Source organism: Lonchura striata, chromosome 2 (assembly GCF_050655825.1).
Source record: "Lonchura striata isolate lonStrDom1 chromosome 2, ASM5065582v1, whole genome shotgun sequence".
Taxonomy (NCBI): domain Eukaryota; kingdom Metazoa; phylum Chordata; class Aves; order Passeriformes; family Estrildidae; genus Lonchura; species Lonchura striata.
The window spans coordinates 155,166,871-155,191,407 of record NC_140704.1 but is presented as its reverse complement, the minus strand read 5'-3'; the positions used below and the strand labels follow the sequence as shown (position 1 = coordinate 155,191,407).

The 24,537-nt window shown below is 46.9% G+C and overlaps 3 protein-coding genes across 8 annotated transcripts; all 3 read left to right on the top strand.

Annotated features, from left to right (window-relative positions):
• Positions 1-687: 687 nt before the first annotated feature.
• On the top strand, positions 688-8,030 carry LOC116183335 (lymphocyte antigen 6E-like). 6 transcript variants are annotated; one of them, XM_031504188.3, is made up of 4 exons: positions 688-880; positions 3,385-3,504; positions 4,273-7,160; positions 7,946-8,030. In XM_031504188.3, the coding sequence occupies exons 1-3, from the start codon at positions 829-831 to the stop codon at positions 4,479-4,481; spliced, it is 381 nt and encodes a 126-aa protein (XP_031360048.3). In that variant the 5' UTR covers positions 688-828; the 3' UTR covers positions 4,482-7,160; positions 7,946-8,030. The 6 variants fall into 6 exon arrangements, with proteins under 6 accessions (XP_031360048.3, XP_085428769.1, XP_085428770.1 ...); XM_085572643.1 differs by lacking the exon at positions 688-880 and adding an exon at positions 2,433-2,849 and having other exon boundaries at positions 4,273-7,014; XM_085572644.1 differs by lacking the exon at positions 688-880 and adding an exon at positions 2,433-2,849 and having other exon boundaries at positions 4,273-7,032.
• A 101-nt stretch (positions 8,031-8,131) lies between these two features.
• On the top strand, positions 8,132-13,416 carry LOC110475166 (lymphocyte antigen 6E). The gene is made up of 3 exons (XM_021539092.4): positions 8,132-8,272; positions 12,005-12,124; positions 12,805-13,416. The coding sequence occupies exons 1-3, from the start codon at positions 8,221-8,223 to the stop codon at positions 13,011-13,013; spliced, it is 381 nt and encodes a 126-aa protein (XP_021394767.1). The 5' UTR covers positions 8,132-8,220; the 3' UTR covers positions 13,014-13,416.
• A 153-nt stretch (positions 13,417-13,569) lies between these two features.
• Positions 13,570-24,069, top strand: LOC116183336 (lymphocyte antigen 6E-like). The gene is made up of 3 exons (XM_031504189.3): positions 13,570-18,163; positions 22,196-22,315; positions 23,803-24,069. Exons 1-3 carry the CDS (start codon positions 18,112-18,114, stop codon positions 24,012-24,014), a joined length of 384 nt encoding a protein of 127 aa, XP_031360049.3. The 5' UTR covers positions 13,570-18,111; the 3' UTR covers positions 24,015-24,069.
• The last annotated feature ends 468 nt before the right edge of the window (positions 24,070-24,537 follow it).

Here is a 24,537-nt window from a genome sequence, read left to right as displayed (position 1 = left end):
GAGTCAAGAGGTGGTGTGGGAGCAGAAGGAGGGAGCCCAGAAAGAGTGGAAAGGTCATGGGGGACTGGAAAAACCTGACAGAGTCCAGAGTTGGTCTCCAGGGAGCAACAAACATTGTCACCTGGAAACCCTGGATGGTTCTGGAGCACAGAAGAACAAAACAAAAAGATCAAACCCCCACCCCTGCCTGGACTGTTGGAGCCTCTGAGTGACATCTCCAGGCATAAATAGTGGGGTCAGGGGTGGAACAAGAAGATCTTTAAGGTCCCTTTCAGCCCAAACCTTTCTATGATTCCGTGATTAAAGGAATGATGCTGCTTCCTGCTTAAAGCATTTTGCACAAGGGCGATAATTCTGAATGCCTCTGGACAACCCAAAAAATCTTTCCTTGCCTCCTCTCCCACTTCCCAGAGGTATTAAGCTCCCATTCCATGGCAGTGAGAAGGGATGGAGGGTGCCAGCAAGCAAGGTGTCACCCCAGCCATGCCCTGACTCACTCCAGGTTTTGTGGCTCAGCCCAAAAAAGGGACTCCCGTGTTTGGATCAGCTCAATTACTCCCCAAAGCAGCAATGCAGACAGGAGCAGGCCTCGGAAAGAAAAGATTTGATGAGAAGGAGAGGTAAAAAAAACACATCGCTATCTGCAGCCTCGTAACAGGTCCTTACGCACAAACACACCCAGCACTGATCACATCTTGGGTGCTGCCACTGCCCAAACCTCAAATTATTGCAATCAAATGAAGTCAGGGACGAGGCAGGGCTGGTATAAAACCTTCCTGAGGCACATCTTCCCACACTGCTCCAGCTCCAAGGGCACGAGGACCAACCATGAAGGCTTTTCTGGTGGCCCTGCTGGCTGCAGTCCTGTGTGTCCAGCAAGGTAAGGAGGCTGGGAGAACCAGAGGAGAGGATAATCAAGGAGATAAATGAGGGACAAAAGGGTTTGGCAGCTTTTGTTGTAGCTGCTGAGGTCTTAGCAGGGTATTCTTGGTGTCAACCATGGTGAGAAATGCTTTGTGTGGTTGAGCGCTCACTCCTGGGTGGGTTCTCTGTCACCTAGAGGAGATGAATTCTGGTTTCTCACACCCTCAGATACCCAGCTCCAACCACACACAGCTGAAGACACACCCTGGAAAATGCTGACAAGGAATCAAGCAGGGCTCAGAGTTTTTGCCCTTGGTTTGATTTTTGTCCCTGAATGAAACCCGAGGAGTTGTTGTGGATTAAAAGCTTGGCTGGTCTTGGCACCACATCTCCTGCCAGCATTTCACTTTATTCTCCACAACTCCAATTAGGTAATGAGGCTGCTGGCAGGTATCGGAAAGCCTCAGAGCTCTTTGCTGCTAAATTGGAAGAGCTGTGAAGTGCATGGAGTGTGTTTGGAATGGGATGCACAACGCTCTGCTCCTTCTTGTCCTCTTTAAAAGGAGGCGCAGCCGTGCCTGGATAATTGTGGGGGAATATCCAGTTGGGAAATCCTGGCTCTGGGCACGGATTTGCCAGCCCGAGGAGCACAATTTGCACCGTTAAGGTTGTTTCTGGCTGCATTTGCAAAACTCCAGCTAATGGAGGGTGGAGGGCAGGAAAAGCTTTAGAGCAGCTCTAATGGCTCGAGCAGTTATTGTTTCCTGGCTGGAAGGGATTTTCCTTGGATCACTTAGGGAGCATCAGCGCTTTCAGCTGCTCTCAGACACGCGCTGAGGACTCGGCTCCATCTGCGGCAGGAAGTGGTTTGGGAAATTTGGCAGAAAAGCAGATCAGGGAGAGCTCCGGGGTCTGTAAATTGCCAGGTCTGGGTTTTGCCTTGCCTGCAGAGGGACAGGAGCCCCCAGCTCGGGCTGGGAAACCTCCAGAGGAGAGGAGGGAGGCTGAAAATTCCCAAGTGATGGAGAAATAGTGAGAGATGAAGAGGAGAACTTAAATCCAATTTGCAACAAGGCTGATTTTACCTCCTGCTACAGAGAGCCCCTCAGCTTGCAACACCTGGCACTGGAAAAGAGCAGAGAAATCAGCAAATGATAAAATAATTTGGATTGGAAAGGACCTTAAAGATCATCCAGCTCCACCTCCTTGAACTGGGGGTTCCACACCTTCCACTGTCCCAGGCTGTTTCAAACCCTGCCCAATTTTCCTTGAAGCATCTGGGAAGGTTTCAGAGCAAGCCAGTCCTGTGCTGAGACACCCAGAGCTCCCCAGATCACAGAGGAGAGGCCTTTTTTCCTCCTCCTTTGGGACAGTCAGAGACCAAAATTGCTTTCACTTCTCTTTTAAAACTGCCTCTGGAATCATTTAACCAAGTGTCGTGGGCAGACTCAACCTCAGACGAGAGCTTGAATCGAGAATAAACTTTGAAGGGCCACTGAGAGGGGTTTCCTTGCTAAAAACAAGTCTAAGTTTGATTGGAAAGGGTGCTCTGAAAATTTAAAAAAAAAAAAAAAAATAGCCTTCCTCGGCTGAGAAAATCAGGAAAAACAGAGCCAGGGAAATCTCAGCCTCATGGAGACCCCTCGCTGGTTTGTAATGTTTGTTCACCTTCAACCAAGAGCTCTTCAACCAAGAGCTGGTGACAATGGAGCAGGATTTCCTCGGAGCAGCCCAGCTGCCTCTGTCACCCCTGCCCCAAAATGCGGAGCATTCTTTGGAATTTCGGACAGGAGGGAAGCAATTTCCACTAATTGTGACTACACCTCTGGGGAACGAGAAGGCACATCTGTGTTCTAGTGGCCAGCCTGGAAGTTTGACTCAATTTACTTCAGTTGTGCCCAACAATATCCCACTTTTTTTCCAGCTCTGGGATAGACCTGGCTCAGCACTGAGGAAAAAGCATCATGGAGAACACCCTGTTCCAGGTGCTGATAGGAATAATCCATCCATTGTCCAGGGCAGCCTCTCCCAGGGAACTCCCTTTTCTGTGGTGCCTCAATTTGTCTCTCAGGGGTGTCACTAAGCATTAATTAATTCATGTCTGGGCAGGGTTTTGCAGATGTTGCGTGAAAATATTTAAAACTGACCTCTAGAATTGGGCTGGTTCCTCCTCTCCTTGCCAGGACTTTGCTTTTCAAGGTTGGTTTTCAACAAGGCCAATGTGGATCCTGGGGAGAAAAAAAAAAAATCACCTGAAAATGCTGCCCAGGGTGAAAAATGTAAATTTAACCCCTTAAAATCTCCAGTCCAGAAAGAAAACTTGGTTTGCTCTCTCCATTCGTTTTCTCAGTTCCATTAATCAACCTCAAACTTATTTCACTTGCTGGGAAAACTTGTTCACACCATATTTTTCCCTTTGTATTTTCCAAGGCTTTTGGCACTCTTTTTTTCCCAGGAGGGAATTTTCCCAGGAGGGAATTACTAGGAATCACTAATCTGTGTTGTGGGTGTTTTTTCCAGCTTCCTCCCTGTTTTGCTACATCTGTGACAACGAACATTCTAACTGGAACTGCATGAAAACCTACAAGTGTGAGGACCATGAGAAATACTGCACGACCACGTACAGCACTACCGGAATTGGTGAGTCCTAGAAAATGGGATTTTTTATTTTTTTTTTCCTTCTAGACACATTGCTGGGCAACTTTTTAAAAGGGAATTGATGGAAATCGGTAGTTTTGTTGGAAAGAAAAGATGATTTTGAGGTTGAAGTGTCTCAATGTGATGAGTGTGAATCCCTCAGTGGTGCTGTGAGGTAGAAGGATCATCTTGCTCCAGGGACACCTCCCACTAGACCAGGTTGCTCCAACCTGGCCTTTGACACTTCCAGGGATGGGGCAGCCGCAGATTCTCTGGAAAACCTGTGCCAGGGCCTCAGCACCATGCTGGAACACCCAAATTTCAGGAGCAGCCTCTGTTGTTTGAGCTGAGAAGTTTTGGGATGGAGAATAGGAAAGGGTTGGGTGCCACTAGCATGGTTTTCATAAAATGCATCGGAATTGGAATGCATTGAAAAAATGCACTGGGAATGCATTGGGATTGCTGTCCTATAGGAACCACAGAATCATTTAGGTTGGGGAATACCACAAAGTCTCAAGGCCAGCCTGTGACTGGCCACCACCTGGGCAACCAGATCAGAGATTTTGGCTGGCGTGGGTTTCAATCAAGGAATTCCCAGTGTCCCACATTTGATCCAGGACTCGTGGATTCACACCCAACCCTGTCAAACCCCCCTGAGAGCTTTTATTGCCGTGTGGAAAATTAAGGAATTTGCACATCCCTCTCCTCTGGTCAGCTCTTCCAACAGAATGCTAAATCCCAGCTCTCCTTTCCCACCCCTTCTCCACCCAGGCAAGGACGTGGGACAACGCATCACCAAGAAATGCTCTGTGGACTGTCCCGAGACCAACGTGAACTTCGGGGTGGCCGCTTTTTCCACCAAGTGCTGCAGCACCTCCCTGTGCAACTTCAGCGGCGCCAACAGCATCCGGATCAACTACGCCGTGGTCCTGCTGGGAATCGCGGGAAGTTTGATCTGTGTGCTCAGGGTGGGACTGTGAGCAGGGCTGGCAGGAGATTGTGACCACCCGAGAAGCCACAAGGTATTCCCCAAGTGAGAAACCTCAGCCGAGTGTTTCCAGCAGCGACCCTGTTGTATTCCAAGACATTGCTTCAGATCCCGACATCACACCTATCTTCCCCCCACCCCGTTGTTTTGTACTAATTTTTCCCTGGAAAAGCTCTTTTGATAGCACGTGTGTGATAATTGTCAGATAAAATAAAGATTTGTGTTATTCTAGAGTGTGTTTGTTGTAACCGCACCAGGACCAGCCTGAGAAATCAGCTCTGCTTCACATTGAATTCCTCTTTTTAGCACTTGGGAACCTTCTCCAGGCTGCCTTTCCTAACTTTCTTCCATCCAGCAGCTCCAGACACTCCACAGAGCCAGATGTCTCCCAGATCCCTCTGAGATAAGGAAAGGTCAGAGATGTTTGTGTTTTTCCCATTGCAAACAACAATGGGCATTGTCTTGTAGATGCTGACGCAGAACCAGGAATTTTGGTCCTGCAGGAATTTGCGCTGGGAAGTTCTCCTGGGATCTCTGCAAGGTGGGTTGCTCCAGCTTTTAAAACAGGTAAAGGTCCCACCCCAAGGTGCTGGATGCCCAAGGTAAGGAAAATCCAGCTGGAATCTGTCCTCATGGAAAGGAAAACCCTGTGCCTGCTTGGAGAAGCTGCTGAGTGATTGCCCTGGATTTTCCTGTGGGAAATGGGCAGGAAGAGCCTGGAAGAGGTGATGGTGACTGAGCTGATTGGGGAGGTTTCTGCTCCATCCCTTTCCAGGGTTTCTGCTGCGTTTCCAGGCTTGGGGATGGTGGGGATGGGATGGAGATCCCCTTCAGCTCTTGGAGGAGCAGAACTACAGCTAAAACAGGCAAACAAAATAATCTTGGAGCTGGAGAGTGTGGAAAAGTGCAGCACTGGATTTTGGGAAGGTCTTTGTAGCAGCACCTGGAAAAAAGGCCTCCAGCCCTGTTTTATTTGAGGGGAATCCGGTGCTGGATTTGAGGGGAATCCTGTGCTGGATTTGGGTGGAATCCTGTGCTGGATTTGAGTGGAATCCTGTGCTGGATTTGAGGGGAATCTTGTGCTGGATTCGAGTTGAATCCTGTGCTGGATTTGAGGTGAATCCTGTGCTGGATTTGAGGGGAATCTTGTGCTGGATTTGAGGGGAATCTGGTACTGGATTTGAGGGGAATCCTACTCCACCAGCACTGCAAATTCCATGTGTTTCCGTGCAACGGTGAAGTGCTGGGTGAAGGCTGTAAAAATGGGATTAGGTTTAGTCATCCTATAAAGATTTAATTTCTGGTCAGGAAGGGTGTTCTGGAATTTACTTCAGTGGGATAACTGAAGTGGAATTGTTGTAGAATTTCTGAGGGGACTATTTCCCCAGAAACTTGGGGCTTTGCATATTTTTTTCAATCACTTTTCCCATCACTTTATGTTAATCACAATCTGTGATTTCTGAGATGCTTCTCAAAGCTTTTGGCCAACTTGAAGTTCCGCATTTAGTAACAACATCTGAATTTCACAGCTACTTTTGCATTTCAGCACTTGTTTGATGAAAACTGCATTTTCCCTCCAAAATAAACAATTGTTTGCCCTTCTCATGTGATGATTTCAACCAGGTTTAGAACAAGATAAGCAAAACATTCTCCTCCTTTCCTTCTCCTCTCCACTGTGCCAAGGGAAATAAATTTTTCCACCTCCACCTTCCACCTTCACCTCCAGTTAAATCCTTGTTGCTCTTTACAAAACTGTCCTGAATTTCATGAATTCTGAACTCTTGTAAATTGGGATTTTAACTTCTCCTTTGCCTCAGTTCTTCTCGTGTCCTTCCTGCCCTCATGGGCTCCTTTCATTCTGTCACCTGGCCCTGGCAGGGACAAAATATCAGAGGGCCATATGGACCAGCTGGAAGATTTCAGAGCATCTCGTGGAAAAATCTGTCAGGAATCCTGCAATAAAGCCTTGAAGAAATCCATTCTGTCCTTCTCCAAATCTCAGCAGCTTGCAGGAGACAGGAGATATTTTAGGGTTTGGCATGGATGAGATTTTGAGGAAAAAAAAAAAAAAAGCAGTGCATGAGCTGCTATTTCTGAACCTGTCAGGGGAATGCTGCTGGAGATAAATCCCGACGTGGGCTGGCTCTGGAATGGAACAGCACCTCCTTGGGACTGGAGCCCTCTGGATAAACCCAAATAAACATGGATTTACCACTAAAAACCCATTAAATCTATTCTGGTTTGGGGAAAATAAAATATTTCGCAATATTTTGCGCTGGCATGGAGGGAGCTTTGTTTTCCTCCTGCTGGGTGCCTTCAGGAGGCCGACGGAGCCAAACCTCACCCTTCCTTGGAGCTTTTCTGGCTAATTGCCACCTCTGCTCCAAATTAGTTCCATGCTCTGCCTATTGGGAAAGCCAAAATTCCCTTAGTCATGCAAGGTTCCAGAGGGACAGTGTTTATAAGTCCGGCTTGGAGGCGCTGGAAAAATTGACATCACTTCAGGAACCCGGCGTGTTTTCCCGGTGAGAGGAGGGCTGGAGGTGGGACACGTTGGAAACATAAAATATTCCATGGGAGTTGGGAATCTGAGTTGGAGAGGAGGAGAAAGGGGATAAAGCAGACGGAGAGCAGCAAGGGCGCTGGCAGAGGATTCGGGGCAGCACTGAGGGTGAGAGGATCCAGCTCGACTTTTCCTGGGATTTTGCCTCTGTTCTGCGACTTAAAGGCAGAAAGGCAACAGTGGGAGGGAAAAACAACAACAACCCCCAAGAAGGTGGGAAGGGTTCTGATTTTATTCATGGAGATTGGATGAAACATGATTTAAAGGGAAAAAAAAAAAAAAAAAAAAGAGGAATAAAGAGAACAATCTGGGAATCCAATGGAATAATCCTGTTTGGCATTTCACAAATTTTCTTTTTCTGAAGACTTAACGAGTTGAGATCATTGACCAGCCAACCCCTTCTTCTCCATTCTTTAATTGCCTTGTGTTTTTCTCCCTGACATTTTTTTTAATGCATTTGTGAAAAATTCCCCAGCTTGTTCCATGCCATGGGAGTGGGTGTTATTTCTATTTTTTAACTGAAATGGCCATTTTCCTTTGCTCTGTGGAATTTATTTTTTAATAAGATAACATTTTCTCCTCATAAAAAAGATGTCAGAAAAATTTCTGATTTTGAACTTAAAAAGGAGACAGAAAATGATGCCTGGTCCCCTATGAAAAAGAGTGGAAGGATTCTGCTCTTCTGATCTCACTGTCCTGACAATCCTGGGACACACTTGGGAGAAGCCTCCATCCCAAATTCAATTTTAAATTTAAATTCCCTCCATTTCCACATGTGCAAGGACACGATCTTGGAGGATGCAGCCTGCTCTGAGACCTGGAAAAGAAAACCTCATTCTTTTGCAGGGAAAATTGCTTTGTTTTTATGTTTTGCTTTTCCCCCACTTCTCCAGAATTAGAAACCATTTGCAGAGTTCACGTCAGCTGGAGCAGTTGCGTTGTGAAACAACCAGGAAAAGGAGAACTTGTGAGGAAAAACACCCCCCCCCCCCCATTTTATAAAACCCCACCCTTCTCCATACAAGCCCGAGCACGCTGCTCCCAATTATCCATCATCTGACACAGCAGACTCTGGTTATTATCTCTGGATCAAAGCAAGCACTGCAGTGGTATAAAACCTGCCCTGCTCCAGTCCTGCTTGTTTTGGAGGCTCCCAGACCTCTAAAGGATGAAGCTTTTCCTCCTGGTCGTGCTCGGCGTCGCCCTGTGCCCGGAAAGTGGTGAGTCCCGAAAGGATTGGGGAGCCATCCCAAAACTGGGGCATGGATTTGGGTATTCCAGGATTTTACGGTGTGGATGGGGAAGCTGAAGGGTCAGGAAGGAGTTATTCCAGGGGGTTTAACCCCACCTGAAGTTGGAGGGGTGATGAGGAGTGGGGGGTGATTCCAGCCCCTGGGATGGCTCAGTGGCAGCTCCATGGGAATAGGGGCATCCATGAGGGATATCCAGGGCAATATGTGCAGTCAATCTCTGGATTTGTCACTAAAGCCTGATCTATTTATTTTTTTTTAATTGGTTGCACCTCAAACCATCATTTCCTAAATTGGCAGAGATGGTTGAGCCACAAGAAAGTGCAATTCTGGCTCCCAGCTCTTCCCTGTTGCTTCCAGGTGCAACTGTGGCGCTCACAGAATCCCTGAGGTTGGAAAAGACCTCTAAGATCGTAGAGTCTGATCTGTTAGGAAGAATTCCATCATGGAAGGGGTGGTCGAGCATCCAGGCTGCCCAGGGAAGCGGTGGGATCACATCCATGGGAGTATTCAGAAAATCCGTGGATGTGGTGCTCAGAGCCAGGGTTTAGTGCTGAACCTGGGCTCGATGATCCTGGAGGTCTTTCCCAACCTTAATGATTCCATGATTCCCAGCTGATCCCAGGTTTGGGATGGAGATGCAGAGCCCCATTCTCGTTCTGATAATTGTCTGGGGGATTTTTTTTTTTTTTGGGAAAGCACTGGGAAGCTGCACCTTAATTTTCCTGGCTGGACTCTGACCACACCTTGTGCTCTGGGTTAGGCAGGGAACGGGAGGTGCAGCCTGGAATATCCCTCAGTTTTCGGGGAATGGTTGATTTCCTCAGCTCGGGGGACTTTTGCCTCTTTGCAAACGGAATTTTTCCCTGCAGGATTTGACCTGCAAATTCCCAGCCATTTTGGTCCTGGACTAACAGATTTTTTTGGCTCCTACTTAGTCTGAGGAGGGAAATATTCCAATTCATGGGTTTCACAGTCTTGAAACTTGGAATTGTGCTCAAGCTGAGAATGTTAAGGCAAATAAAAGGATCTTTTCCTGCAGCTTTACTCCCATTTTTTTAAAACATCAAGGAATGAGACAGCAAATTCCTTGAGGAATGTTTCTCTTCAGTTAGAGCAGACGTCTTGGTGAGTGTGGAGACATCCAAAGGCAGCCTGCATTAACTCAAGTTTTGCATCTGGGGGAAATTAAATTCCCGTCCCCTCTCAGCCCTCGCTGCAACTGAGACCTCAAGAAATTAAATAAAATTAAAGTGTTTTTCTGTAACTTGCCCAAAATTGTCCTCCCTGAGTTCAGGGTGTGCCAGTTTAGGAGCCAATCCCAGAGTTTTGGATTAATTGGTGAGTCAGAAATCTTTGGAGCACAGAGAGAGGTTGAAAAATTGATCCTTGGGTGGTGCTTCTCCCTTCTCCTGCCAAGGAAGCTCCCAGGGCAACTGGAGTCTGAAATAGAAGCTTTGGGAGGTTGGGATGGAACAGGATTTGGGCATGGAACCAGCTCCACCGTTTCCTGCACTGATTCAGGAAGTTTTTCTGGGAATGGGCTTGGATTAAAGTTGCTGCATTTATTAAGGATTAAAGTGAGCTCTGTCTGGAAAATCCAGTTTGGGGACTGAGTGCTTCTGTGAGGAAAGGGTGGTTCCCAGTGGGGTAAAGGTGAAATATTCCATACTATCCCATATTATCCCATATTCCATTCTATATAATAGAATTTAGCATGAGAAAAGAGAATGAAACCAAGCACCTTGGACAGGGACTATTGAAAGGAAGGTCCCAGACTTGGGAAAAAAAAAAAATCGGGGGCCTGAAAGGTCAGGACAATATTGAAGAAAAGAGCCAAGTAGGAGAAACGGAGCTTCTGGAGATGGGAATGACTACGATAGGAAGCAAATTGGAAAAGTCTGGATATGAAGTCAAAGAGAGCCGGGTGCCAAGTCTGAGGCTGTTGGAATGACCATGGGAACGGTGGGAAGTGGGATCTGAGTTGTCTGGTGGCCTCTGCTCGGTGCCAGGCAGTGAGGGACAGCAGAGGAGGAGCAGGGAACGTGAGGGCTGCGGACCACGAGAGGAAAGGCCACGGGAAAGAAGGGGACATTGGCTGGAGTGGGAGAAGAAGGCAGAGTTTCCACACAGGCAGAGGAAGAACAGAGAGCTAAAAGCAAAACAATGATCCTGCAGTCATGGACTGAGGTGGAGCCAGATCTGGGCTAGCAGGACACTCAACTCAAGGAGCCAGTTTGGGCCAGAAGGACTTGTCCAAGGGCAGTGGCGAGGTTGGGACATCGATGACAAAAGCACAAAGAAACCTGGGCAAGGGTGAGGACTGAGGAAGATGAAGAGCAAGGAAGGCAAAGCTAAAGGACAAAGCTGCTGCAAGAATTAGCTGGGCATTAACTGCCAGTAGCCAGGGATATTCCTGAAATGAGGATGAGTTTAATCCCTGGAGGGTGACATTGCAGCCAGATAAACAGATGAGGAGGAAATTCCCCTTATCATGCAAAGAATCCTTCCCCAAGGATCTCTTTGCTCTCAATGATGCTTCAGCCTCGAGCGCCAGCTGTTCTCATTCCCTGATTGCAGCAAAGCACTTTGCAGATGCAGAGTGTTCCAGATGTGCACATTTTGTGGAGCGAGGAAGTTGTTCCCCCGTGGATGGCTGGACAAAGGAATCTGCTGCAGCCAAGGCAGGGATTTGCTGAGCCCGGACTGCCACAGGTCCAAGATTTTCCTCTTGGCACGGGAGAGCTCTGAAAATCAACCCAAATTGTAGAAAGGTTTGGTTTGTAAGGGATTTAAAAAACCATCTCATTTTAGTGTTTGGTATTCAGAACAAATCCTGAACAGTTGCTGCCTTTGAACGTTTGTCTTTTTGGTCTTTTTTTTTTTTTTAATTTTGTTGTGTTTTGAAGGTTTTTTTTTTTTAGTTGTTGGGTTTTTCTGGGGGTCTTTTTTGGGGGGTTTTTTTTTGGTGTTTTTTTGGTGGGTTTGTTTGGGTTTTTTTGGGGGTTTTTTTGTTTGTTTGTTTTTTTGCACAGCACACGTCCACACCCCATTTAAGACACAGTTTAGACAGCGACAGAAATCCCAACTCAATTTTTTCTGGGGTTTTTTTTGGACGACCCAAGTGAAAGAACCATTCTGATGCCCATGTAGAATAAACCATAGAATTCTGGAATGGTTTGGATTGGAAGGGAACTTAAAGATTACCCAGTTCTATCTCCCTGCCATGGGCAGGGACACCTTCCACTATCCCAGGTTGCTCCAAGCCTCATCCAGCCTGACCTTGAACACTTCCAGGGATGGGCCAACCACAGATTCCCTGGTCCAATGTCTCCAGTAGCCAGAAACTGAGGCTTGGAGGGGCCAGGTTGGAAAGAAAACCTGAAAGCTTCACACTACAAGTGGTGGGAGATTGGGATTTTCTTCCCAAAAACACAGTGGAAATGCCAGATGTTTTAATGGATTCAAGGAAGAGTCAACCAAACATCCTGAGGGTTCCTAAATGAGCAAACCACAGCTGTGGCAGCAATTTGAGCTTAGTCTGGCTCCTGGAGAGTCCTTGGGAACAAGTTTAGCCCACGCAGGAATTTTTTGCCTGTGGAAACTGGGTTTGACACATCCTCCATGCATCCACTCCCAGTTTTGTGCTCCTAAGGATATTCCCAGAGGCACCTGAAGGATATTTTTGTGCTTCTTTTGCAGCTTTCTCCCTGACCTGCTTCTCGTGCAAAGATGCAACTTCCAACATCCATTGTCTCAGCACCACCAAATGCTCGGACAATGAGAAGTATTGTCTGACAAGCTACACCACCTCAGGATATGGTGAGTGTGGAGCTTTCCCAAGGCCCTGAGGACAAGGTGGGGCTCAGGTGGGGCTCACAGCTCATCCTCCTCCCACCAGGAGGTACAATGCAGGAATTAATGAGGATTTTAGCATGCAGATAACAAATCCTGGGAAGGTGGGAACTTGGCCTGGGTCTGTTGCAATGTATCGTAAAAATACTTCTGATTAAACTCAGTTAAAATTAAATACTGCTGATTGAACACTCTCAGGACAGGGAGATGCTGGAATAAAAAGAATTATTTTTATTATCCCTGCACAAACTCCTTTGTCTCAACTCCAAGCTGAGGTTTATGTCCATGAGGCGGTGGAAATGGAAAGTGCCGGGTGCTGTGGAAGGAGCAATCCCAAGGCACGGTGCCAAAGTCTTGCAGTCTCACACTGTACAAATAAATCCCAAATTCTTGCCCTCAGCTGGCCCTGAAACCAGCAAAGGATTTGTAAGGCCTGGAGAGGGTGTCCATAGGTCACACATACACAAACAATGATGGAATGTGATGAAACCCAAGGGAAAACCCAACGGCACCGAGCGCAGAATAACAAATTCCCCGCGGGATTGCGCAGCCAGGCTACGAAACCTAAAAAAAAAAAAACAAAACCAACAAAAAACTGAGATGAAAACCTGAACTTTTCCTGCTGTTTTGTCTCCCTCCCACTCCAGGCAATGACCGGAACCAGCGAATCACGAAGAAATGTTCTGCATTTTGCCCAACCATTGACCTGAACATCGGCATAGCTGGAGTCGCCACCAGCTGCTGTGAGACCTCCCTGTGCAACATCAGTGGGGCCAGCAGCGTGAAAACCAGTTCCACCATCCTCACCCTGGGGGTCCTGGCCAGTCTCGCCTGCATCCTCAGGATGGGTTTCTGAGGGGTTCTGGGGGAAAATGAGCCGCTTGGCTTCGCATGGCATGGTTCAAGCTGCGGTCCATCCGGTGGGAATGCTGCCCCGTGCCTCCTACCTGGAAGGTCGCCTCCCATCAGGAGGTATTTTTTGCTCTTTCCATGCTCTGATGACAACACAAAATGATGTTTGGGAGAGAAAGGGGTAAAATGGAGCCCTGCACATGCAGAATGGCCCCATGTGGCCACCATCTCTCCTACTCCTGGCATTTATAACTCCGTGCATTTTTTGCCTTTCATTTTATCCCCGCCATTCTCTCATGCCAATTTCTTTTCCCATTTTCCATCCTGCATCATTTTGCTCCGAGAAAGCCTTTAATATTCCAGTTGTTAAACAGAAACTGGGCACAATAAAGTGTTATTTTATTCAATTGTGTGGCTGTGTGGAGTGGCACACTGGGCGTAGCTGCTGGATGTATCCGTGTTATGGGATAAAAGCGGAGGCGTTCGCCTGCAAGTTGAACGGGAATAATGCTGAAATATATTAAAATTATTTTGCATTCACTTCAGGAAGCCTCTTCCTAGATTTTATTTTTTTCTGCACTGGCAGAAATGGCATTTTTGTGACTCCATTTTGGAATAAACTGAATTCTATTTAAATTCCTTTCAGTTCCTCTCCTGGGTCAGCTGCCTGGAAGGAAACGGCTCTTGAGCTCTCTAGGAAACAGAGGGGACAAGGCAGGAAAGGGATCTGGAGCATTTTCTTTAAACTGGTTTAAGATCTCCCAGTGGAAATTCCTTTAGAAACATTACGATTATTTAGGAAAGGGAGAAAAGTATCTTGCACCGTGTTTTAAGGAAAATCGTAGGAAAAGACAGATGGTTTGTGGAAAGAAACCTGGAATTTTTCAGACTCATCTATGAAAAAATATTAACACTGCAAATAAACCTTATATATTTGCTCATCAAGTTAAAATTGAAGGGACTCATTACCCTGCTCTGACCTTCCTTGTGGATGATCTTAGGAATGAGGGGTTCGCTCCCCCCAGCCTTTCCATGGAGGCTGAACTGCTTTCTCCTGGGAGTAAGCTCTCCACGAAGATCATCCTGAGGAAGATCTCCCAGGGAAACCAACCGGGTGCAGCTCACCCAACTGGTTTTCTCTCCCTAGGCTCCTTGCACAGCTCCATTTGACAGGCATTTTCTGGGATTAGAGGAACAACAACGCTCGGGAACAGCCTCATCTTTGTTCTTTACAACAGCTTTGCAGAGGAAACGTGGGCTCATGGCTCCAGCTCATCCCGATCTGCTCTTACCCCTTCCCGTGCACCTTCCTCTCATCCACGTCCAGCTCTGCATTCCCTGCTTGTTTGCTCTCCCAGATTTCCTCATTGGCTTCTTCCTCCAGTCTTACTCTGGGTTTATCCATCCAAACTCTATTTCCTTGCCTCAACACATTGTTCTCTCCCTGGTGTAAATGCAAGGTTGGCCAAGGATACTTTGATTTTGGCCATCAGACTCCCCATTCTCACCACGGATTTTATTGCCTTTCCCAGCTGAGCTGGCTCCATCCACCTGCGTGATTTATTGTCCTCACCCTGTGTCCCTTCCTGGCAAATTTAGGGATACTCGAGTGACACAGATCCAAAAACCTCCAAACAAGTCAACTCTGTGACCTTGGCAGGCCATATTCTGCTCCACACCCCTCTCCTTACATGGTGACAACTGGAATATTTGGAATAATCTTCATCCATCCTGTGCCATCCACAAGTTTAGGATTCCTTAGGAACAATGGCTGGCACGGGGAAAGGCCAGGATGGGGCTGGTGCAGCCTCAGGTCTTGTTCTGCTCAGCTTGGGAGTCCAGACCTGCCCTTGGCAGCCAGGTTCAAAATAAAGGTCATGTCTCGACCTGCCTGAACTTGGCAGGTACCTCTGTTTTGGGATCAGAAGGATCCTGGCATGGAAAAGGGGACGGAAGCATGTGGGACACCCCTGGAGGGTTTCATGGCTGTTGCACGGAGAAGTTACAGACAGCTCTGGGAATCCAGAAGTGCCATCCCTAAGGAAACAGCTCTGTCCTGGCTGGCTCCTTCTTGCCTAATTTCCCCCTGGCCCCATTGTTTTTTTTCCCTAGTGCCCAACAAAACGCATCCAAAGCTGACCCACATCCCAAAGCCTTTATCTGGAGGCGGGAGCAACTTCCCTGGGGCACAGGAGGCCCTAAAAACATGAGAGCTCCCCTGGTGAACCCTCCCCTTGGAATGTTGTGTAAGAGGAGACTCTGCCAGCCTTCCCCAGAAATCCTGATTGACGCCTCCCACGCAGGTGCTGCTCCCGAATTCCACATCCTTCCATCACTCCGGGTTTCTGGTGCCTCCCATGGCTGCACACTCCTCACATGGCAGCGCTGAGCTGCCCCATGAGCAGAGACATCTGTGATGCCTGCAGGGCTTCTGGGAAGGAGACGGGAGTCTCGTTCCAGTAGCTGGGATTGATCCTGGGAGGTAACTGCCTCTCTCTCCCTGTGGATTATATAAAAGTCATTTTTCAGAGCACTGAGTCACTGCACCAGGACCTGGATCAGCCAAGGAGGCCTTTCCCTGCCTAAACGAGGCATCTGCAGGAGGTGCTTTAACTCTGGCCCTTCTTTTCCCTCTCTCAGGGTTTTCCCACCATTGGTTTTGATGGATTTATGCTGCCTGCTGCTCTCTTTGAATAATTCCCCTGCCTTTCCCCCCAGAACATGAAATTTCTCCCTCTTTTCGCTGTTTATTTGCCTTGATGCCAAAGCAAGAGGCAGGATGGATGCAAGAGGTCAAAGCAACACCCTCCGTGGGTCTAAAAATCTTCTGGAATCCATGGAACGGGACAAAAGCAACCCTTTTTCCAAAGCTGACTGCTGCTTTCTTGTCACGGAGCCAACCCATGGCTCCAATTTGAGTCCATTGCCAACTCATGGCTCCAATTTGATCAACTTCAATTTTCTTGTATGGATAATGATAAGATTACTCCAGAGAGGTGACTCATCTTCCTCAATCTTACTCCTCACTTGGTGTCCCTGCTCCAGGCCCCCCCTTCCAGGCTGTGATCCGTGGCTGCAGGAGACACCCTCTCCATGCTGGATCCTTGAGTGATGCCTCTGAGTGCTTTTGAGTTTTGTACTCTGCCCTGTTGGGAAATAAATCTCTTTTCCATGCTCTCCATGCACTGGGAAGGGGGAACGCTCCAGCATTCCAAGGTACCTTAGAACCACAGTACTAAGGAAGACATTCATGTCCTGGAGACAGCTCCCGGAAAACTCAGAAAAATCCCATTTCCCACTCAAATTTCACTCCTTAGTACATATTTGTTGGATGTGCTGGGGATGTTTCAGCCACAGTACTCCTTCAAAGTCAAGGTCAAAATCAAAATTGAAGTTAAAGTCGAAGTTCAAGTCAAAGTCTAGGTCAAAGTCTAAGATAAAGTTGACTTGTGCTTATCCTATTCCCAGAAGATTCATGTGGGAATAAAATGGATGTTGGAAAAGTCAACCAAGCCAGGTTGGATGGGGCCTGGAGCAACCTAAGAGAGTAGAAGGTGTCCCTGCCCATGGCATGAAGTGATTTTTAAGGTCCAAGGTGGTTTTGAAGGTCCCTTCCTACCAACCCAATCTGTGATTCTATGGAAATCAACAGGAGCTGGGATATGGAAGGAGAAAGGAATAAACACAACAAGTCTGTGGGATAAAAAAGACCAAAAATATGGGAGAAAAAAATGTTTTTTTCAGTCTCACTGCAAAATGCCAGCAAGGAGCCACACCCACTAACGAGGGAGAAAAACCTGTTTATAAAACACTGGGGCAAAGGACCAAGTTGTCCTGCGTGAAGCACAAGGCTCGGTGTGATCATCACCACATCCCCGCTGACCTCACCGACCTCCAAAACCCAGGGAATGTCTGTTTGGACACGGGGCTTGAACAACTCTGGAATTCACCACCTGATGGCATCATTCCGGGAGCAGATCAGGAGGGCCTGAAAAAAGTGTCAGAAAATCACACGGATCGGGAAATCATCCAGTGTTGGAATGATTCACATTAGAAACAGACAAAAATACCCTGCTGGTGGCTACATGCAGGGAATTGCCAGTTAAGTTATTCCCTAATTGCCAGAAAAAGCAGGGTTTGACAATATTTTCTTTCTGTGGTCCAGGACTAATCTTGTTTTAGAAGAAGCTCTGTGGACGTGGCAGCTCGAGCTCCTACAAGATGCATCTTGAATGAGGGTCTCTATCCCAGACTGTCAGGATCGGATTTTAAGGAATTCAGGGGAGAGGAACAACACAGAGGAATAAAAGCAAAAGGATTGATTTAAGAGCAGACATTTGAGAAAATGACACTTTGAGGGATGGCTCTTTCCAAATTTGTGGGCTTGGAAATGGAGGTCCTGATTTCCAGAAACTGTTGGGCGTGGAGAAGAGCAGCTCCTCTACAGAATCCCTGGATAGCAGTAAAAAAGCCATTAAGTCAAAATTGTACAAGGTATTTGAGGATCACAAGCAGGAAAAACAACAAGCAGAGGGATTAACCAGAGGAAAATTGATAAAGAAATGAAGACTGACATGAAAATGTGAGGAAAATCTTCTGTTTAACCAACCATTAGCTAATTTAATTAGGTGTAAAACACACTGATTTTGAGGTAAACCAGCTTAGGCCAGCTAGAGGCTGGTGCTGTTGAATAATTAAAGCCAATGAATGGTACAAACCCTGGAGCATCACGTGCTGTCTAGGCAAAGGGACTAAAAAAATTAATTCCTAGGACAATCTTCCCGTGCCTCCGGGCTCTGCTTTCATCAGAGCAGTGGCTCTGGAAGGAAGGGAAGGAAGAAATTCAGAGGAGGAGAGAGCAGATCCTGACTTCCCATCACTCACACGACCGGAAGAGCAAGAAATGTGTGGCTGAAAGGGCTTTTCCCCAAGGTGCCAGCCCGTTCCAAGGGCTCTGGTGTGGAAAACTCCCACATGAACACTCCACACCCTCGGGTTGATTTCATGTCCACCTGGAACCTGTAAAACTGCTGCTCTTGGGCTGGGGTATAAAACCTTCCCTCCAAACAGCTTCCCAGACCTGCTGGGAGGATCTGCTGGAGATGAGGGCTCCTCTTGTCACCTTGCTGGCTGCTGTGCTCTGTGTGGAACAAGGTGAGCCTCTCGTGCTGCTCCTACTTGAGACAAGGATTGGGGGGAAGGTGGTGACAGTTTTCCTGGTGGCAAAACTCCAGAGGGCTGTCACCAACTTTGCAGTGTTGTGGTGGTGTCACCAAGGTCCTTTTGCACCTCAATCAGTGATTTTGATGCAGAAGTGAGAATCTGGTGAATTGATTCTCCTTTCCAGAGCTGGAGCTCTGGTGGTGTTGGATGCCAGGTTAAATCCACACTGTGGTCCTTGGGATCTTCCAAAAGGAGGCAAGCTGGAAGTGATAGAAAGCATAACAAAATGGGTTTTTTTTCCTTAATAATTTCTGGGTTTGAGTATTTTAGAGACTTTTCTGTCCTGCTGCTTCCTCCCTTGTAGTGGTTTGCCACGTGTCTTCCGAGGAAATGCAACACTGGGAATTTTTGTAGATTAAATCAGCAGCAGAGGTGACAGAACTTTTCATGTGAAAGGCATCCCGCTCCCAAAGGGAAGGCTGAGTGCTGTCCTCCTTCTGGGAGTGAGACATACACGTTGCTCCATCGCTCCTGGCGTGTGGGAATGATGACCAGAGTGCCAAAATTTCCCCCACACCTGACGGTTTCCCAGAAACCATGATACGAATCTGGTTGAGAAAGAGGCATCTAATGAATCAATTATCACTGATGTATCAACCCCCTACTCCTACATCGTTTGGAATGGTTCTCCAGCGTGCCTGGAAGAGCAGGACCTTTGGCCAGTTTGGGGTGTGGGAAAAGGACTGTTCAATTATTTAAAAAAAAATTGATTTAGTGCCCACAATTCCTGATTGAAGCAACGTGAACAGAAGAGGAGAATTTTCAAAGGCAACGTTCTCAGCGTGACCCAGGATGAATTGGAAAGCTCACAGAGGTCCAGGATCACAGGTTCATGGTGGGATTCCTTACTGCTGGCATTTGATTTGGCAGCAGATTCCCAGTGGATTTAAGGACAGGCTTTTACACAGCACCTTTCTGTGGTGCAGCCCAGATCCAGAATAAGAGATTGGATCTTTCTGGCCTAAAACTGGGACAAAGGAAAATGTGGAAACTGGCATTTGATCATTCTCAGGTATCCTGGGTCTCATCTGAGACCCTAATGACCAAATTTTGGTCAAAACTCTTGATCTCTCAGCCGACCAAAGAGGGTCTTTCGCCTTTTCAACCCCTAATCTCAGTGTTTTGTGAATTTTGAGTCCAGCAAAAATCATAAAAGGTCTTGATCCTTTTCACAGGATCACATTAAGGGTGCAAAAGACCTCTAAGATCATCAAGTCCTTGCTGAAGTGTTGGACAAGACCAGGCAGATATTTGCTTAAGGTGTCCCTGAAAGTTTCCAGCAAGGAAGATTCCACAGCCTGGAATTGCTCAGAGACTCGCATTGCTTTATGAATTTAGTTTTAATATCTCTTAGCCCCTGTTTTTGTTCTATTCTCCCATATTTCCACCACGGGACACATAAAATATTTTATTACTTTCTTCTTTGCTGCATCTTTTTTTCTTGCACGAGGAAGATTCCTGCGGCTTTCCTCAGCATATTCTCATTTTCTACAGACAAACCAAACCCTTCCAACCTTTTTGACAGGGTCACATTTCCATAATCTCTGACCTTCTCTCCTCCCTCTCCTCTGGTCCCTCTCCAAATGCTCTGAATTTTTGGAAGCGCTGCGGAGAGATTTGGGCATGGGGCTCCAGCTGAGGCCCTGCCAGGGTGGAAAGGCCACTTTGTGTATCTTGCACGTGACATTTCTGCCCGTGTCCCCTTGGGTGACGCCAGTTTCCGTGGCTGGAATGCGACACTGTTGACTCCTGCTGTTGTCACTGTGGTTCTGAATCGTAACCGAACCAATTATTTGTCACCCTATATTCAAGTGTCTAAGTTTTATCTATTGTAATTTATTTCTCTTTACTTAATTGCATCCACACTCCTTTTTCACTCTTTTATTGCATCCATTTGTCAAAATCACTTAAAACCATGGGATGGTTTGGGTTGAAAGGGAGCTTCAAAATCATCTCATCCCACCCTCTCCCGTGGTCAGGGACACCTCTCATTATCTCAGGATGCTCCAAGCCCTGTCCAACCTGGCTTGGACACTTCCAGGGATGGGGCAGCCATCCCTGGGAAACCTGTGCCAGAGCCTCAGCACCCACACAGGGAAGAATTCCTTCCACTGCTCTAGTTGGTTTGACAAATATTCCTGGGGAAATTACCCTCTGAAGGTGTTTTCATGCCTGGCTTTGCACCCATTCCCTGGAATTTTTAGCAGCTCATGTTTCCTGGGCTTGCTCGAGGACAACATCATCCAAAGCTGTGCCAAAAACTCCGTAAAACCTCCTCGAATCTCCTCTACTCAGCACATGAAAATTCAATAATTCAACTTCTTGTAGAGGAGAATGATGCAAAAAAAGTGGCACAAGATCAACAGTTGGGGAATTTTTTCCTTCCTTTCTATCAGAAACTTCTCATTTTATGGTGTGACCTCTGCTGTCCTTCTACTTTCTCACTGCCAACTTCTTATCGGGTAAAAGTGTGCTCACAGGGACGTGTCCTTTAGTTGTTTTTGCCCTTTCCAAAGTGACAGACTGGCCCCAGACATAGCAGGAACTCAGCCAGCATTTGGCTTTGTTTCCCCTCAAAAAATAAGCTTTGTTTTTAAAAGAACTCAATCACAAAACCCCACAGTCTGCTCTGGGTGATTTCATGAGCTCTGAACTCAACCACCACTATTAAACCTTTCCATCTGCCCCGCTGGGGAGTGCTCTGCATGTATTTTTAGGGTGTTTTATCACCCAGACTCTGTTTTTGCTCCTCATCATGGTATCTCAGGTCTCAGCTTTTATATTTTTCAGATTCTGGGCTGCTTTAGTGTGCGAGTCTGAGCTTCATGTTAGGGGATGGTGAGCTCTCTTCACAGAGCAGGGAGAAAAAAACAATTCATTCTCTAGCTGGGGATGAAGGACAAATGATCCAAATCTCAGGTCTAGAAGCATAAACAAAGGTGGACTGAAGAGAGAAAAACAAGAAGGATGGGACTTCATGGGCTAAAGCTGTAACTGGACAATTAACTCCAATATGCAAATGGATCAGAACTTATCAAAGTGAGAGACCCCGTGACTGGTCGTGCATTTTGTGACCATTTTGGGTTCATCTTGGGTGTAGCTCTGGGGCATCCATTCAGGCCTTTTAATAAATCCCTACTTTATTCTTTAGCTCTGTCTAGTCTGTTCTAGGTCAGCCTTCACAAGGCATCACTTCCTCTTATTTCCTGCTTTCCAGAGGTCTGGCCTACCACATTCTGGTTTTGAGGGCAGGCACAGACATTCTCGGCAGGAAACACAACTCATCGCTACGTGACCTTCCTGCCAATCATCTGCCACTGCTGCAGATGTAGGAATTATCTCACCAAATCTGCCTTTAGCACTTAAACTAAACTTTTGGTTAAGATTTTCCATCTGTTCCCGATTTTATGTTAAAACCAGGAGTTTGATAGAGCATCTGAGGGCACTTGCCAGACCTCCTGCAACTGAGGTTAGGCCAGTTCAGTGACGTTCAAGCACAAAAAAAAGAGATGTGACAGCAGTCTCTGAGCCAGATGAAAGAGAAGTAGGACACTGGGCATTGTCCACCTCGAAGCGCTACGGAAATCTTTAAATTCTCCCTGCCAAGCCTTGCCCAGGAGAAACCCTGAGCAGTAATTGGCAATTCCCATGGCCGAGCCCTCAGGACCGAGCTGCTGTGGCTCAGCAATAATCTCCTTCATAAAAGCTCCCAAATCCTTGAATTCTACTCACATCTCCTGCTCCCAGGGATTGCAAACAGATCGATAACACTTCTCAGCCTGAGCCAGAGGAGACAGAGAGGGATTTAGCGCTGCTGCCATGGGTCAGGGGATAAAGAAAGCCGCTGGTCATTCCCACAGAAACATTCCTCAGGCTGTAACGAGGGAAATGGAGATCTCTGCACTGGAACTTTTGTGGTTTTTAAACCTTGTAATGTGTTTTTTCCTGTTTTTCCCCCCCTAGTTTATCCATTCATGTGCTACACCTGCCAAGAACAGGAGTCCAACAAGGACTGTTTGACCATTTCCATGTGTGCTGAGGAGGACAAACACTGCGTGACCATCCGGAAGGACGTTGGGACAAGTAGGTTTGGGAACAACACCTTGTTTGTTTTGTAGGAGAGCAGCCCCAGGAATGGGATTTCATCCCAGTACGGGAACAACAGGCCTTGGTGACCAACTTTTAGGAGACACTGACCTTGTGGCTGCTGCAGTGTCCAGACACACTTGATGCTCCTGCTGGAAATTGGGGAAATGATGAGGACACACAGAGCAGCACCAGGGAGTGAATTCCCACCTGGAGCTGTGCGTGTTTCACTCCCAGAACTGTTTTGAGACATGTTTTGGCCAAACCTCACCGTGGCTGACTCCCTGTGCCAAGCACAACCCTTCAGGTCTGTCCTGGGGGCTCTGTGCCCTCAAAGACCTTCACGTGCTCTTGTCCCATATCTCAGGTCCTGAAGAACATTCCCCCTGTGTTTATGCTGTAGGAAAAACCATCCCGGTGGGAATGACCCAGCCTGAGCATCACTTCAGGCAGCTGGAGCTGAGAGCCACAGATGCTAATTCCATGTTAGGATTGACAAAATTTAAAAATGTGGAGCCTAGAGAAGTCCTGGTTGGACTTGATGATCTTAAAGGCCTTTTCCAGCCTTAACAATTCTAGGATCCTATGGCACTGTGGCTGCCCCATCCCTGGAAATGTCCAAGGCCAGGCTGGATGGGGCTCTGAGCAACGTAGTCTGGTGGGAGGTGTCCCTGCCTGTTGGATTATTCCTGACTTTTATAGAAACAGGGCAACTGAGAGGCATTTTAAAATACTTTATTCCATTATCAGCCTCGTAGGAGGGTGAGACATTAGAGATGTAAAACTCAGCACCATTCTAAGAGAAGCCAACACACTTCTTGGTTACAATACTTTATAAATGTTTTCCAGCCTATTAGCTTTTGCCACACAATGCTGCTGTTACTTTTAACATCAATCACTTATATTTTTACCCCACGTGGTCCTGCTGCAATGCATCTTTCACAGTTCTAATTCCCTAGAATACCTGGGTTTTTTTGTTTTTTTTTTTACAAGCCCATATTTTGAAACCTGTTGTAACTTGTTCCTAGCTCAATCTTTTTCTCAACAATGTCATCTGTGTCCCATGGCCTTCCTAAGTCAGCACACCTCATCTCGGTGTTTGCATACACATGTACAAGGCTGTGTGAGCTTTCAGTTAGTTTTGAGAATTCATTACAAATTCATTTCTCACATCTCGTCCCGTTTTTTGGATTGTAAACACTTTTTTGATGGTGTTCGTCATTTGTTGTACACAGTGAAGTATACAAGTATACAACTCATTACAAATCCATTTCTCACATCAGCCCATGGATGATTTTTAAGGTCCCTTCCAACCCAAGCCATTCTATGATTCTGTGATTAATTCCATGAAATTTGCCTTGAGGATTAGTGCCTGGCCTTCCTTTACTCACCAAAACAGATTTAACCACAAAAATACTTAAACAATTATTTTTCATCCCCCTTTTTCCCCTTTTCTCCCCCACTTTTTTTTTTCCCTGCACTAGAGCCCAACAAGCCTAAATACGTCATCTCCAAGATGTGCTCTCCAACGTGTCCAGCAACAGGTCAGCAACAACCCCAAAGCTCCCAGAATGTTTCCTGCTGTGAGAAACCCCTGTGCAACGTGAATGGAGTCAGCAGCAGGCAAAGCAGCCAGGGAGTGATGTCCCTGGGTGTCCTGGCCGGCCTCACTTACATCTTTGCATACGGATTGTGATGGGTTTGGCAGAGCTCCCCGTGATGGCTGAAATAAAAGTGTTGTTCTGGGATAATTTTCCACTCTCAAAGGTTTGTGTTTTGTGGTTGAGCTTCCCCCTGGGATTTTTGAGAGAGCCTGGATAAGTCAGGTGCTGAACTCCCATTGATTTCCTGAGCCTGCTTGAATCCAAAGTGTCCCCAGACATCCAACTCACCTAAGAAAACATACAGAAAATGGCCTTTTTGACATGTTCAAGCTTCAAATCATTATTGCTCCGAGCAGATCCTTGAAGGCATAGTTTTGTCTCTCACTTTCAAAGCTCTGCAAGGAATAACACCCCACCTGCCAGAAACACAAGGAATGGCTCCACAGTTGTGTCAGCACAGGGGATGATCGGTGAATTTGTTCACAGTGAGCAAGGTTATCAAACATCTGTTTACAAACAAGCAGCTGGAAGTAAAGCTGATTTGTGGCAGTGCTGTGGACACTTCTCCAGCCTTGCTGGGGAGCAATTTCTGGCTCCTCAGGGTCTTTCCTCCCA